At 54.5% G+C, this 14,108-nt stretch overlaps 2 protein-coding genes and 3 non-coding genes across 13 annotated transcripts in view; all 5 read right to left on the reverse strand.

Annotated features, from left to right (window-relative positions):
• Positions 1 to 438: 438 nt before the first annotated feature.
• Positions 439 to 8,128, reverse strand: NOP56 (NOP56 ribonucleoprotein). Its single transcript, XM_042466964.1, has 12 exons — positions 8,065 to 8,128; positions 7,853 to 7,945; positions 6,073 to 6,187; positions 4,554 to 4,715; positions 4,202 to 4,400; positions 3,683 to 3,870; positions 3,022 to 3,173; positions 2,621 to 2,721; positions 2,115 to 2,263; positions 1,667 to 1,788; positions 1,302 to 1,448; positions 439 to 1,037 (listed from the first exon to the last, which is right to left on the reverse strand). Exons 1-12 carry the CDS (start codon positions 8,065 to 8,067, stop codon positions 828 to 830), a joined length of 1,641 nt encoding a protein of 546 aa, XP_042322898.1. The 5' UTR covers positions 8,068 to 8,128; the 3' UTR covers positions 439 to 827.
• On the reverse strand, positions 1,522 to 1,594 carry LOC121932368. The gene has a single exon (XR_006104335.1). It is a non-coding gene; the product is annotated as a small nucleolar RNA SNORD57 (small nucleolar RNA).
• LOC121932369 lies at positions 1,923 to 1,993 on the reverse strand. Its single transcript, XR_006104336.1, has one exon. It is a non-coding gene; the product is annotated as a small nucleolar RNA SNORD56 (small nucleolar RNA).
• On the reverse strand, positions 4,026 to 4,164 carry LOC121932371. Its single transcript, XR_006104338.1, has one exon. It is a non-coding gene; the product is annotated as a small nucleolar RNA SNORA51 (small nucleolar RNA).
• Positions 8,129 to 9,854: 1,726 nt separating the features above from the next.
• DCTN1 (dynactin subunit 1) overlaps positions 9,855 to 14,108 on the reverse strand; it is a 73,859-nt gene continuing 69,605 nt past the window's right edge. For all 9 annotated transcript variants that reach the window (XM_042466918.1, XM_042466913.1, XM_042466921.1 and 6 more), the window contains 6 exons: positions 13,286 to 13,452; positions 12,201 to 12,334; positions 11,312 to 11,501; positions 11,145 to 11,221; positions 10,765 to 10,854; positions 9,855 to 10,640 (listed from right to left, as the gene is read on the reverse strand). In XM_042466918.1, the coding sequence (XP_042322852.1) occupies positions 10,503 to 10,640; positions 10,765 to 10,854; positions 11,145 to 11,221; positions 11,312 to 11,501; positions 12,201 to 12,334; positions 13,286 to 13,452 (796 nt within the window). In that variant the 3' untranslated portion in view covers positions 9,855 to 10,502. The remainder of the gene's footprint in view (positions 10,641 to 10,764; positions 10,855 to 11,144; positions 11,222 to 11,311; positions 11,502 to 12,200; positions 12,335 to 13,285; positions 13,453 to 14,108) is intronic.

Below are 14,108 nucleotides of genomic sequence, written 5' to 3' on the forward strand. Positions count from 1 at the left end.
ATGCTTCAGAGCCGTTTCTCTATGATCAGATCTGCTGCTGGTGGTTTACTTATTACCGCTACCAGTATCAGGTTAAACTACAGGCAACTAAGGTGGGTCTCCTCACCAGCAGCCATGAGTCTCAGGAAACACCCCTAGCATGAGGGGGGGCCATGGCTACAGCCAGGTGTGGGGTAAAACTTTTGCTTAAGCTGCTCTACACCTCAAAAAAAGCCCCACTTGAATGTTGTGGGTGATGGTTCTGTGCTTTGGGCCAGGTCCCCCATATTACAGAAACACACACTCCATCCAAAGTGCTTCCTCCCTGTATTTCAGAGTGGACTCCATGTCCTTCACCTTGAGCCAGGAACAGCCACAGCCCCTTCAAAGACAAGAGCCTTTTCGCTGTCACTCACACAGATGTCATTTTGATCCTCAAGAACATTGCTGACAATATTATTGCTAGAAAAAGGCCATACGTTTTATTGTTAGCAGAGTAAGTACGCAAAACGCCAGGTGCTTCTGTTGCAGAAGCAGCTACTGTGACCTCCCCCGTTGCCCCTTAGTGGCGAGGCTGCGCAGACGCTTGCGAAGGGGCTGTTTCTGAACGCTAAGCGTTTTTTGGGGGGCAGCCCAGCCAGCTCCTTCTGCCCCTCTCCCTTGGAGCAGAGGATAATCCTGCCCCCCCCCCCAACATCTGCAGGCTGGTCATCTGTCCACTTACTTTCCAGCCTCGCAAGGTACATTCAATTGCCATGAAAAAACTGGACAGAAAAAGGAGGAGGACCTTGTCCCCAAAGTCAGCTTTGAAGGAAGAGACAGGAGTGGATTCTGTGGAACCCAACATGCTAGTCCTCCTCGTCCTCCGTCCTGGCCTTTTTCTTTTTTGTCCTTTTCGCCTTGGGGGAAGGGGTCTCCATTGCAGCCACTTTCTTCTTCTTCTTCTTGGGAGAGGCCTCTTCTTCCTCCAGGCCGTTCTCAGTCGGTTCCAACTCATCTTCCTCCTCCATCTCTTGGCGTTTCCTTTTCTTCTTCTTTTTGGGCTTAGACTCATTTTCCTGACAGATGAGAAAGAAGAGGTACAAGTGTGAGGAGCCTCATGCTGCTAACCAGAGATAACCAAACCGTAAGAACAATCATCATGTCTTGTCAGTGGTTGTAATTCTTAAAACCTTGGGAAAACTGAAAGCAAAGATGACCAGAGACACCCATGTCTCTCTGTAAAGGGAACAATATGCTTTAGGGCACTGTCCAGCCAACCCATGGAAATGTCTAGCTTGCTGCCCTCCTCCCCAGCAGCGCCACCGCTGAGGTCACATCACCTCTGCTGTTGTCTCCAGCACTGAGCTCTCCATCTCTTCGTCTTCCACTGCCGCCGCCAAAGCCTCCAGCCGCTTCTTTTCTCGCTTCCGCTTCTTCTTCTCTCTCTTGTCCAGCTTCCTCTTGATCTCAGCTGCCACTTCTGTTGCCTGTGAAGAGGGCAACAAAGACTTCTTGCCACCAGCTGCAGGAGACCAACTCCCTGTCCCTTGGGACAGTGTTGGATCAGGCTCATTAAATCAGTTTCTGCCTCCACGGGGAGATGGGTCAGGCCTGGGAGTCGTCATCACATCCAACGCTGCCGCTTGGGGCAGGAGAGAGGCTGGCAGTTGCCCCCACATACATTCTCCCCATGCCCTTCTCTTACCTCCACAACAGCTTCCTTCATGACATCTAGATTCTTGCGCGGGGGCTCCCCTGTCTCATAGAAGGCCAGCCGCTCCTCCACTTGTTCTCTAAGCTTGTCCCCAAAGACACTAGTTGGAACCTCTGCAGAGGAAAGGCAGGCATGTTAGGCGACACTGAGCCCCCCTCCACCCATGATGACCAGAACCCCCACCAGTAATGACAAGGAGCAGCAACGGTCACTCCTCTAGTCCTCCCCAACCCGCATAGGGCAGGCTTTGCTCAGAGCTGATGTATCATCATTCACAATGTGAAATGCTGTTGACGAAAAATGTAAGCATCACAGCAAAGCTGCCGGGTGGATTGATCAGCTGTGCTCTCCCCAACATCCACAGCCTACAACTCCTCTGGGGAAAGGAGCGGAAGTGATGGAGGTCAGCCTTGGAAAAGGATGGTTCTCCAGACCATACCTGAGAAGCAGTCGATGCGGGAGGCAATGGTGCACTTGTTGGCCAGGTAGCGAGAGATGCGCCCCTTGTTCTTGGCCGCTGCCCGGCCAATGAAGGTGGAGTGAAATATCAAGCCATACTTGGGGGTGTTGCCCCTTGTCTTTAAAGCCCTACAGAGGAAGAGTCAGATTTTTCCTTATTGTTAACTTGTTTTGCATCCCGTCTTTCTCCCACAGGACCAAAAGGCAAGCAGCTCCCCTTAAGTGCAGTGTGTGACTGTAACTGCCTTGCCAACTCCACAAACAAGCCCCCCCCCCTTCAATGCTTCAGCCTCAGCCCCAACCCATCTCTCCCAGCCCCAACCAGAAATAGCTAACCTTCCAGAACAAAGGGAAAGGGACCTTCGGGGGGGCTGCTCAGAGGCTGGGGGCCGGGTCCATCATCCACGTGGCCTTTGGTGCCAAGCCAGTGTCTCAAGCCCAGTGCCCCAGAGCCCTGCCATCACTGCAGCCACCCCGCAGCTGTACCTGAACAGGGCCTTCTCTGCACCCAGGATCTGTACTGTGGAGGCGGGATACTTGGCCAGATTGGTGAGGCTGCCAGCGTGGGAGATGAGGCGGGCACCCACCTATACGGCAGAGAAGAAACCTGTGTTACTTGTTGCAAACCTCTTCCCTCCCACTCCCCAACATGCCTAGAATATAGGAAAAGCTTCTGTCAGAAAGGAGGCCTCAGTAGACACCAAAAAAGCCGCACGGGAGAGAAGCCATATAAATGTCTTCTCCTCTTCCTTCTGGCCCAGATCAGCAGTGAGAGGTTATCGACACGAAGAATTTCAGTGGATTGACAGATTCACTACATACATCATATCTGCGGCCAGTGAAGGTATCAAGAGCTGTCCCCCAAATGCTCCCCCTTAAACACTCACCACTTCCCCTATCAGAGCCGAGAGGCTGGGAGCCACTTGGCTCATCTTTGAGCGGAGATATTCTTGCAGGCCTTTGCGGTACTCCGAGAGCGAGATGACGCGCCGAGAGAAGCTCTCGATGTTGATGAGGTCGATGGGAGAGATGTCCATCCCTGAAGGAATTAGGACAAAGGGAGCTATGAAGAGTGGGGACACAAGGGGGGGGGAAGACACCCCTACAGCCAGAGACTCCACGCCTGGGCTTTGACAAGATAGCCGAAATTCAACTAAAGCAGATGAGGGCAAGAATCAACCAAAGGACTGCTGGCAAATTGAGAAGCAAACCTGCCGCCTGGTTTATTCCCATAATCATGCAGTGGAGGAAAAATGAGCCCAGCCATTTATAAGGCCAAACAAAGAAGGCAGAAAAGGAGCCAGTTTTAGGGGAATGCTGCTTATGCCGCAGAATGGCTCACACTGCCCCCTAAAACTCTTTGCCAGCCATGTATCCTGTTGCTGGCCTCAGCTAATGTCCTGATTCCATATAGCCACATTCCCATGCCCCTCAGGAGGAGATATACTTTCCATGGGGACACACAGCAAGCATGTCCCACGAATTGTTCCCTCATGGCATCATCATCATCATCATCATCATAGCCCCCCCTTCCAGCCCACCACTGACCCATGGAGGAACGGGAGGCTTCCAGGATGGCCTGAGCCTTGGCGCTGTCCATCACCACTTCCTCCAGGGCTTCCAGGCTTTCCTCGCTCAGCTCCTTCCGGTTCCCAATGAGTTTGGCCAGGCGGCAGTAAGTGTAGTTTTCGCTCACAATCTTTATCAGTTCTGGGAAATGATATCCGTACCACTCTCTGGAGGAGGAGGAGGAACAGACAGCAGACTTTACAGAACCGCAGCCCAGGCTCTTGTGTGCTTTCACTTCTTCCTCCTCCTCCCAACCAGAGACTTACATGGCTTCAAAAGGACTCCAGCCCAAGAGCAGCCCTTTGCTTTCTGCCAAGAGAAATCTTGTGCCCTTACTAACAATACAGCCCAGGCAAGAGGGGCAGCCTGGCTGGGGTGTTTGTAGGGCCCTGATTCTGTATCTCCCCTTTCTATACAGTCAGCGCTGGAGCTGCGCTGCCTGTGGTAAGCATAGGGAGACTGTTTGCCCCAACAGCGAGACACACAGCAGCCACGCACCTGACTCGCATGGAAAAGGTGTTGATGTCTTTGTCCAGCTGGTCCAAGAGACTAATGGACTGGATGATCATGTTGTCCACTCGGTTCACGTTGAACTTCACTTTGGCCCGGGAGTAGCTGTGTCCGAGGCCCAGCTGGGCCTTGGAGGCTGACTGAGAGGTCAAGCCCTTGACCAGGCTGTGGAAGTGCAACCGGATACCTGATGTGGGGGTGGGGGGAGATAGATGATATGACCTCTACCTCTGGCCTTGCCCACCTTGCCAAGCCTTGGCAGGCAAGAGCTAAGGGTCAGAGAGCATTAGAGACGGAGGGAAAGGGGTCTCCCAGCCAGCTATGGCCCTGGCACCCTCACCTCGCGTGACCTCCGCGACCACTCCTCCCGTCTGGCATTGGTAGCCCAACTCCTCCTGGATGGCAGCCCCAATTTTGGCATCGCTGACCCCCACAAGGACCTTCTTCTTTTTGGCCGGCAGGTTGGTTTCGAGCAGGAGCCGGAGGTCCTCATGCAAGATCCCTGGACCGGGCGAGAAAGAAAGACGGGGCGACACCTGAGCCTGGCATCCCATGCGTTGCAGCTGTCTTTCCTGGCAATGGCTGGCGGGAGAGGAAGGCCAGGAGGAGACCAGGAGGGTAAGAGAGTGGGCCACGGGTAAACATATCCTTATTCAAATAAAACAACATTGATATAACAACACCCACTTTCACAAATAAAAACATTTAAACATTAAATATCGTCCTTATTATAACCTCATCCTAACTACATTTAAACTTATCACTCAACCACATTACAAATGGCTTTGCGTCGTGCAGAATCTAAGTACAATCGGCCCTCTCTATCCACGGATTTTTTATCCACAGCTTGAAAATGTGCAGAAAAGGATTAATTCCAATGAGCAAACTTTTGATTTTGCCATTTTACATACATAAGGGACACCATTTTGTTCTGCCATTGTATTTAAGGGGGCTTGAGCAGAGATGGATTTTGTTATCCACAGGGGTCCTGGAACCAAACCCACTGCATTATATCCCACTGCACTGAGGCAACCGATATCTTTCCTTGATGCACTAATGTTATTTGAAACATATATCCCTCCCTAAATACCGATCCGTCCTTCCTCCCTTTCCACCTCTCCTTCCTTTATCCACTCCTATCTTCCCTATCTCTCCCACTTCTTCCTTCCATGAAGCTTTCCTTTTTCTCACCCAGTCTTCTTTCCCCTCGCTTTCATAGCCGACTTCTCCTCCCTCCATCAACCTCCTCATTCTTTCCAGATGCCTACTCACAGCTTCATACCCTTCCTTTTAGCGTCCACACTCACCCCTTTCCCATCCATTCAGGCCTCTTGCCTTCTCCAGTTCAATTCTTATCTACACTTTAGGCTTTCTTAATCTCAGGGTCAAAACACACTGCAAAAATAATCTAGTTTGATGTCGCTTAAACTGCTCTGGCTCAGTGATAGGGAATTACTATCATCATCATCATCATCATCATCATCATCATCATTACAACAATAAAAGAGGATACAGCTAAAATCCCAAAACCCCTTTCCCTCCCCCTCAGTATAAAAACATAGTAATCCTAAAAAGAGATTAAACCAGACAGATATTAAAACAGTGGTATAAAATCTCAGTTAAAATCAATGGAAGATTTGTAAAAGAGAAATGTATAGCAGGACCTGATAGGATGGAAAAAGGGACGGAGAACAGGGGAATCCTGGGAACTGTAGTTCTGTGAGGCATTTAGCCTTCTCTGGCAGAGAGCTCTGGTGCCACAATAAACTACAGTTCCCAGAATGCTCTGTCAGTTAAAGCAGTCTCAGGCTGGATTATTTCTGCAGTGTTTGAGCCCATTCCCTAAAACCAGGGCTCACCTTCCGAAATGGCGTTGATGTTCTCCAGGGCGCTCTGGGCCGACTTGAAGGGGGAGAAGGCCACCAGCTTGACCAGGGTCAGGAACTTGCCCAGCTCCAGGACACTCTGCTCCACCTGATGGGGGACCAAGGACTGACCGCTAGGCTCCGCTCAGCCGCCAGTTCCCCAAAGCAAACCCAGCTCATACTTTTTGGGGGGATCTTGAGGCCATGCTCTAGAGGAGTTTATTATTCCTGTGGCTGACATCTTCAGAGAAAGGCCAGGCACAAACTCTTCCAGAAGACAGCCACATAACCCCAAAACCCCACAAAGAACGATGGATGCCTTTGGCTTCCCAAACCCAGTTCTGTTTGGAGGCCTTTGGATGGCTCTGCCTCTCTGCTTGCAGTCAAGGGGAACTGAGGGGGAGGGTCTCCCCCTGCATCCCACCCGTGGAAAGAAGACCCTAGAAGTACGTCTGGGAGGGAAAGGGGTCAGCAGGCAGGATCACTTTTGGGGGATGGGGGGGGGGGAAGGCACATGTAGCCCAGGCCTGGCTCCAGAGGCTATTTTGGGCATGAAGGGAAACCCCCCCCCAGGGTCCCCTAGACCACCCCATCTTTCCACATCTGAGGAAGTGGACATGAGTCTAGGAAAGCTCCTGCTGCCAACCTCTTTCTTTCAGTGAGCCTCAAAGGAGCTTTAAGGTCTCTCTCTGTATGATCATGACTATGACTATGACTATGATGACTGCAGCCAAGTGACTCCTTGAGAAAGAGAGCAATGCTGGGGAAGAAGATGGAGGGAGGCTGAAGGGCAGGTGGACCCTGGGCTCTAGGAAGGAGGTTTCCAGGCTGAGAGAGAGAGAGGGGTCTGGAGGCAGATCAGGGGGACCCCTCAAGGCTTTCCTGCCCATTCTGGGGCCTAGCATTAGGACAGCGTTCATAATGATATGGAACTCCATCCTGGAACATCCTGGTCCTTGGTTAAAGCAGAACGGATCCAGAGGGTTGAAGGCAGACACCTGGCGCCTAAAATGTCTGCCTTGCGGGAACCAAGAGATGGACAGAGAGATCTAGGTTTGGCTTTCCTCTGGCCGATGGGGGATGTCTGGATCAAGGGAAGTCAGGACCCAGACGGAAGAGTCCTGGGCCCCAGAATCCAAAAAGGGCCCTGAGGAACCGGAGCCCTGGGTCCAAAGGAGGGAGACTAAACCATGGAGCCCTCCCTCTGAGGAGAGACTGAGGGAATTGCTGGGGATGTTTAGCCTGGAGAAGAGAAGGTTCAGAGGGGATATGAGGAGAGCCCTGAAGGGATGCCATGTTAAGGAGGGAGGGAGGGAGGAAGCTTGTTTGTTGCTGCTCCAGAGAACAGGATCCAAAGGAGCAAAGGATGGAAGCTGCAGGCAAAGAGGTTCCAGCTCAGCATCGGGAGGAAGCTCCTGAGAGTGGAGCCCACTTCCTTGGAGAGCAGAAGGGCCTCCTGGGAGGCTGCTTGGAGGGGGAGTCCCTTGGCCTGAGGCCATCCAGGAAGCCAAGGCGGCTGCACTGACCCAAGGCTGGCCTCCCGCAAAGGGCCCTGGCGCTGGGCCTGGGGCCGAGGACGTGGGGCCCGTCGGGGAGGCCAGCAACCGACCACAGAGAAGGAAGGCTGCCTGCCGATTGTGCCTCGGAAGAGGAAGCGGACGGAAGCCCAGGGAAGCCTCCTCTGGAGCGGAGCCTGGGAGAAAGGCCTCTCCCTCCTTCTCCTGAGGCCCCGGGCGCCTCCTTCCTCCTCCTCCTCGGGGCCCAGGGCGCTTACCTGCGGGAGGAGCAGGGCCAGCTCCTCGGCGCCGCGGAGGGCGAAGAGCGCGTATCCCGCCGCGTGTTCGAAGAGGACGTGCAGCAGCAGGCCCTGCAGCGGGGAAGAAAGCGGGCGCCCTGCCTTAGCCAACCAGCCCCAGCAGCCAGCGCTTCAGAGCGGAGGCGGAGGCGCCGGCGGAGGCCAAGGAGAGGAGGGGGGAGGGCTCTCACCATGGCGGCTTCTTCTTCTTCGGCGCCGCGTGAGGAGGAGAATGCCTTGCGCGCGAGAGAGAGACGGAGCCCGGAAGCGGAAGCGGGCCCTCTCTCCCTCCCTCCCGCCCCAAGCACCGCAGCCAATAGGACACTCCAGCGTCTGTCAATCACGCCAGGCAGCCCGCCGAGCCGGAAGGGGCGGGGCCGGAAGTGCTCCCATTCTTCCACGGGGAAAGGGCCAAAGACAAAATGGCGGCGCTGTGGCCCTTTGAATCTTGGCCCTTTGGGGCTTCCATCCTGACTGAGCCCCAAAGAGAGGGAAGCCACGTGCCGAGACGGCAAATGGCTCCCAGGGAACAGAGCAAGGACTGCAGCGCCTGTTGGAAGAGGCCCCAGAGAAGCAGGCGCCATCCCTCTCCCTCGAGGGAGGGTCAGGAGGAATCCCTTTCCCTGGCCCTTGCCTCCATGGCGCCAGTGGGTCCTAGTCTCTGGAGCAGCAGGAAACAAGCTTGCTCCCTCCTCCTCAATATTGAAACAGGGCTCTCATCATCTCACCTCTTGACCTTCTCTTCTCAGGCTAAACGTCCCCAGCAGTTCCCTGAGTCCTTCCTCCGAGGGCTCCATGGTTTCCAGAGCCTTCCCCATTTTGGTCTCCCTCCTTTGGACTCAGTGTCCCCTTTGAATCCTTTTGCCCAGAACTGGACCTGGCCAAAGCCGAATAGAGAGGCCCTAGGACTTCCCTGGACCCAGACCCTAGACCTAGGCCTCCCATTTGGGGAGAAGGGCTGGATATACATCCCCTGAATAAGCAAATAGACGTTAAGGAAACCAGGCCTGGGGTCTTTTAAAGGCCTTAAGGGAGGATTTCAAAGGGATCTTGTGGCACCTTTGAGACAGACTCACTGAGCTTTCGGAGACATGAACCGCCTTCCTCAGGTGAAGTTTGCTGATCTCTATGAAAGCTCATGGCACCAGCGTCTTTCTTCCGGTCCCAAGAGTGCCGCAAGAGCCCTTGGCGTACTGATGTGGCAGACTAACACTGCTATGTCTTTGGGTAGTATCCTGTTGCAGCTCCAGGCAAGAAGGGAAGGGAGCTTCCTTGCCAGCAGCCCATTGAAAGAGAGGATGCCTCTTGAGGACAGGCTCATCCAGCATTCCCTTTGCTCCATTTGAGGCCCCACTTGCCTCTCCTTTCCCAGATCTGCCGCCAGAGGCAGGGGCCACGGGGCCCTTCCCCATGGACCCCTTTCTCTCCCACAGAGGCAAAGGCCTTCCCAGGAGCCTCTCTGGCCTTTGTATCACGTTCGTATCTTAATAGCTATCTTCTTTTTATATTAGAAAGGACACCCAAAATACGATAAAGAAACTAAACATGGAAGCAAGGCAAAGGCATCTGTTTGAAGCAGCAGCCGTTGTGCGTCAGGCCTTTGCCCCCAATTCCTAAAGAGGTTTGCTGTCCTGCTGGAGCAGGCTTGCCTGGATCCTCAGAGAAAAGGCATTAGAAGCATCCAGTCCTGGGACCATGTGGACATCCAGATATAGTTGGGCATCAGCCCCATGCAGTAGAACTAACAGTGAGGGATGATAGGGTTTGCAGTCCAACGTATCATGGGCCAGGTGGTGCCCACCCTGAATCTATTCTTGCCCCTTGTTCAGTGCAGGCTTTGCAACGCAGGATGCAGGCTCAGAAGGTGAGAAAGAGAAGACGGCACAGGAGTGAGGAAACCCACTTAAGCCTTGACTTGGACTCTGCCAAGACCCCTGGGAACCCCTGACCTGGGCAGAGAATGACACCACACCGCTCAGGACTGGTTTAAGATGGTTTATTTGTCTCATGAGCTCCAACAAAAGTCAACATGCGAGAGGATTTCTGCCTAAAAGTGCTTGTGGGTCCCCAGCCTGCAGAACTGCTCCCCTCCCATAAAAGAGAAAACCCCATCCCAAGAAAGAAGGGAGAGAGGCAGGGCTGCAGGAGGAGGTGTGTAGTGTTTGTGGAGGGCAGGGGCACTTGCACTGGAACTTGTCCAGCATCCCACTGAGGCCAAAAGAACATCCCTCAACAGTGGAGAGACCAGGTGAAATGGACAGGCATTGAGGGGCTGCCCCCAAACCCTCCCAATCCAGCAGGCCTTGCATGTGCTCCACAGCAAGCCCCAAAGGTGCCAGGCAACAGGGGGAGTAGCCCAGTGCAGGAAATGGGAGGAGAGCCTGGGCTCTTCAGACCAAGGGGCAGCCAGCCAGTGCCCCTCAGCAGGAGAGCAGACTGCCCCTGGGTGGGCAGAGTGGTCATCTTGCCCGCAGGTATGCAGGGCCCTCTGCACACACACAGAAAACACACACGCAGCTTCAGGCAGTCAGTAGCACAAGGAGAGGTTTGCAGCACTCAACGTCAGTCTGTAACAGGAGAGGCAACAGCAGGAGGGGAAGGATGGGATGGGATTGGGGAAAGAGCCCTCTTAGGAGATGAGGCGAGTGTGGAGCTTCTGCAGCTGCTCTGGGGTGAGGACCAGTCTGTGGATCTGGCCGTGGCCTGGCTGGCAGGGGAAGGTCACTTTGCCAATGTAGACCGTGTCCTCCTTCTGCTCCTCTTTGGCCTGCAGCAGCAAAGAGAACGGCAGACAGGAAAATCAGGGACACAACAGGGGATCCATATCCTAGAGGAAGCCTAAAAAGCCTCCCTTCCTCCCCACCTTCTCCAAGTCCAGGCCCAACCCTCACCTTCAGGAAGGGGGCTGATGGGAAAGTGCCAAAATCAGTGGGGACACTGGCTCCTGGGTGCTGGAGGACCGTCTCCTTCATGACTTCATCCTGCATGAGAGGAAATGGGCTGATTGGTCCCAAATGGCTATGCTTCCCTTACCTAACACCTCTGGATGATGATTCTGCTTTCAACTTGTCCTCCTTTCACATGATATGATACAGCTTCAAGCAGCACCCACCCCCCATTACCCTTTCTGGGCAAGATCCCCCCAGCAGCCCTTTCCTTACTGCCAGAGGAACACCAAGCGATGGAGTACAGAGCAGCCAGCGCGCCCACTGCCTAATCCTCCTCCTCACTCGCACATGGGGGAGGCAGTTCAGAGGCTCCCAAGGATTACCTTCAGTTTATCAATGCTTTCACTCAGGGATTTCAGGCGGGCTGTTTGCTCCAGGAGCTGGGCAGCTGGGCTGGCCGCTGCAGAGACAAGGGCAGGACAGTCAGGGAGAGAAAGGGACGAAGCACAGCTGCCCTACGCCTCCCATCCAGCCCCAACGCCAGGCTCACCCGTCCTCTGGCGTGTGATGTCCACCACCTTGGCGTTGGCGCTCATCTGGTAGAGGGTCTCAAGAAGCTGGCTGGTCTTGCGGTAGAGAGAGCTGGAGACCACCTCTTCCCCTTGCCTGTCCTTGGGGAGGGAGAGCTTGGGCACATGCAGCGGGGTCAGTGACGCCAGCTCTCTCCTCATCTGCGCTCCCTGGGGAGGGAAGGAAGCAGGGAGAAGACCTGAATGACCACACCACCACTCCACTCTTTAGCTGCTCAGGCCAGATCCATTGAAGCAGTCATCTTCGTTCGTAAGGCAACGATCCTGCTGCCAACTCACCCACCAAGCCCAGGCAGTTCCTGCCATTCCCTCCAAGGACTGAGAGGGATGGACCCCGAGAAGCCATCCAAATGGGTGGAAAGGAAAACAAATGTGCTCTGGGCAGAATCCTGGGGAATGGGAGCTGTCTTTGGAGGAACTGATTCAGTGGGTCTACTCTAGTTGGTATTATCAAAGCCACAGAATCCCAGCCATGCAATTGTGCATTCTTGGCTGGTGTGCAACTTTTCACCATTACCTCCAATGTGGACTGCAGAAACAGCCCTTGTGCATTATCCCCAACAACACAATGGGACAAAACACAACTGGTGATGCTGTCAATCAGCCAAGAAGTGTGGTAGCAGAGCTGCCATGTAATTGCAAGAGTGTAAATCAACAACAATGCAGGTTTTCAGCCTTGTTCTTTGGGAAAAGGAAATCACGAAATGAGGGGTCTCTGCCCCTTTTCCCCTCATTTGTGATCTGCCCTCTCCCGCCTGACTGGATTCCCCCCCCCCCACAGCTCCCCATATGAGGAAAGACCGGATGGAGTTACAAGTGGCCTCTCAGCCACAGTCTAGTCCACCTCACCTTGAGCCGGTTGTTCTCATTTTTGAGGTGCTTGATGGAGAGCTGCATGGCATCAATCTGCTGGAGGAGGAGAGGTGAGTCCTTCACCTGCACAGGACCGGAGCCGCCTGTCATCACCTGACTGGCCCCCACACCTGCAAAGGAAGCCAAGGAGAAGGGTTGGCCCATAGGAAGCAGGCCTTCTGGAGGATGCTCAGGTGCAGAGCAGGCAGAAACCACTCAAAGAAGCAACTGAGGGCACTGCTGGCCTGCCCTTTGGCACAGAAGGGGCACCATCCAGACTCCTCACTGAGGGTCAGCAAGAGGGGAACCAGCCCAAACATACAGCTCAAAAAGGCCTCAGCTGAACCCTGGTGAAGAAAGGAAGGAAACACACACACCAGCAGAAGGCAGTGTCATCAGTTGCTTCGTGCAAAGAAAGGCATGCCAGCAAAAACATCACAAATGGCTGACAAGTCATGCATCTGGGCCACCCCATGCAGGTTCCCCACCCAGTGCCCAACCCATCCTGGGCCAGACACCTCACAGAGCGGTCCTGGCATGCATTGAGAAGCGGCACTGGGCTTCAGGAGCACTTGCAGGAGAGCAGGGAGCAACCACCCTCTCCCCTCTCATTCTCCCCAAACACCTGGATATGGAAGGCAAAGGCATCTTGGGGAGAAGGGGGAGGGGGCTGGAGGGTAAGAGGTGGCCAGGGGCAGGGCTGGCACACCATCCTCCTGTGCACTTCTCTGGAATCCCTCCAGCACTGCCATTCCAAGAGCCCTGGTGAAACAGTTCCCTAGACTGCACTTGGTTCTGTTCTGACTCCCAGCAGTTTCATGCATTGTTCTTCCCGAAGAGCAGAGGGGTGGGAGACCAGGGACCCTCCCAAGGGGGCTCCCATCCTTCCTGGCCACGGCCCACAAGGTATGGGGCTGATGAGAGTTCATATCCACAGATATCAAGATGGCCGAAGGTCTCCCACCCTTCTTCATGACAGCCACTTCCTGTTGGGGCTCCCCTGGCTCAGGACCCCCCCCCCCCCCCACCTCTCTGCCCCCCCCCCCCCCCCCCCGCAAAGCCAAACCATGCCAAGGAATCACCTCCTGTGATGCCAGAGATGACGGAGGCGATGCCGGAGGGAGGGGTCCCGCGCAGGCCCTCAATGGTGCGCTTCGATTGGTTGCTGAGCCGCTGCTTCAGCTCCACCTTCTCCGACTCCAGCTGATCAATGTCCGCTTGCAGGGCGTCCATGGTCTCCTCAAACTCCCTACAGGAGGAATGAGATGCACAGAGAGTGAGTGCCCACTCAAGGTCACTTGGGTCCAGCTGATGGCCAGGAGGCAGAGTGACCCCTCAGCCAGTGGAGCAGGGGCAGCTTCGAGACAGGCTTCCCTGCCCCCAGATCCTCTCCTGAGGGAGCTACCATCCACATCACTGCAAAGGGTGGCCTCTCCAGATGTTGTGGGACCACCACTTCAAGAAGACTGGCAGTGACAATCCAACCACATCTGGAGGACTCCACTTTGCCTGCCCCTCATCTCCCTATCCAGCGTCAGCAAGAAATGGCCAGAGTGGAGCAGCCAAGGAGCATTCGCTGCAGGCTCCACAGAGGCTCAGTGCATCTGGTCATCCAACCATGCTATTATTTTGGGCGAAAGAGGAGACTGCAGGAAGGGGATGGGCCTGGAACTCTCCTGTGGAATCATAGGCGCCATGGATTTGCTTTTCCAAAAAGCAGTGGCTGAGGTTTCAGGGAGGCTGGATTGAAGAATACATAACCCACAGAATGCCCCTTGCCCTGCCATGACCTCCCTCTACCCCAGGAGCCTTGAAGAGGACATGGGTTTGGTACCCACATCCTATTCACAAAGCACAAAAATGGGGGCAGTCCAATCTCCCCCCTCCCAAGCCTCTCTGCCTCAC

This window comes from Sceloporus undulatus, chromosome 5 (assembly GCF_019175285.1).
Source record: "Sceloporus undulatus isolate JIND9_A2432 ecotype Alabama chromosome 5, SceUnd_v1.1, whole genome shotgun sequence".
In the NCBI taxonomy this organism is placed as follows: Eukaryota; Metazoa; Chordata; class Lepidosauria; order Squamata; family Phrynosomatidae; genus Sceloporus; species Sceloporus undulatus.

What these genes read in the sequence shown, in the direction of transcription:
- NOP56 (XM_042466964.1), bottom strand. An exon ending in TGGCCCTGCTCCTCCCGCAG is followed by an intron (nt 6,188 to 7,852) that starts GTAAGCGCCCTG and finishes GTCCCCCATCAG; the next exon opens with GTGGAGCAGAGTGTCCTGGA. An exon ending in GGTCGCGGAGGTCACGCGAG is followed by an intron (nt 4,401 to 4,553) that starts GTGAGGGTGCCA and finishes CCCCCACATCAG; the next exon opens with GTATCCGGTTGCACTTCCAC.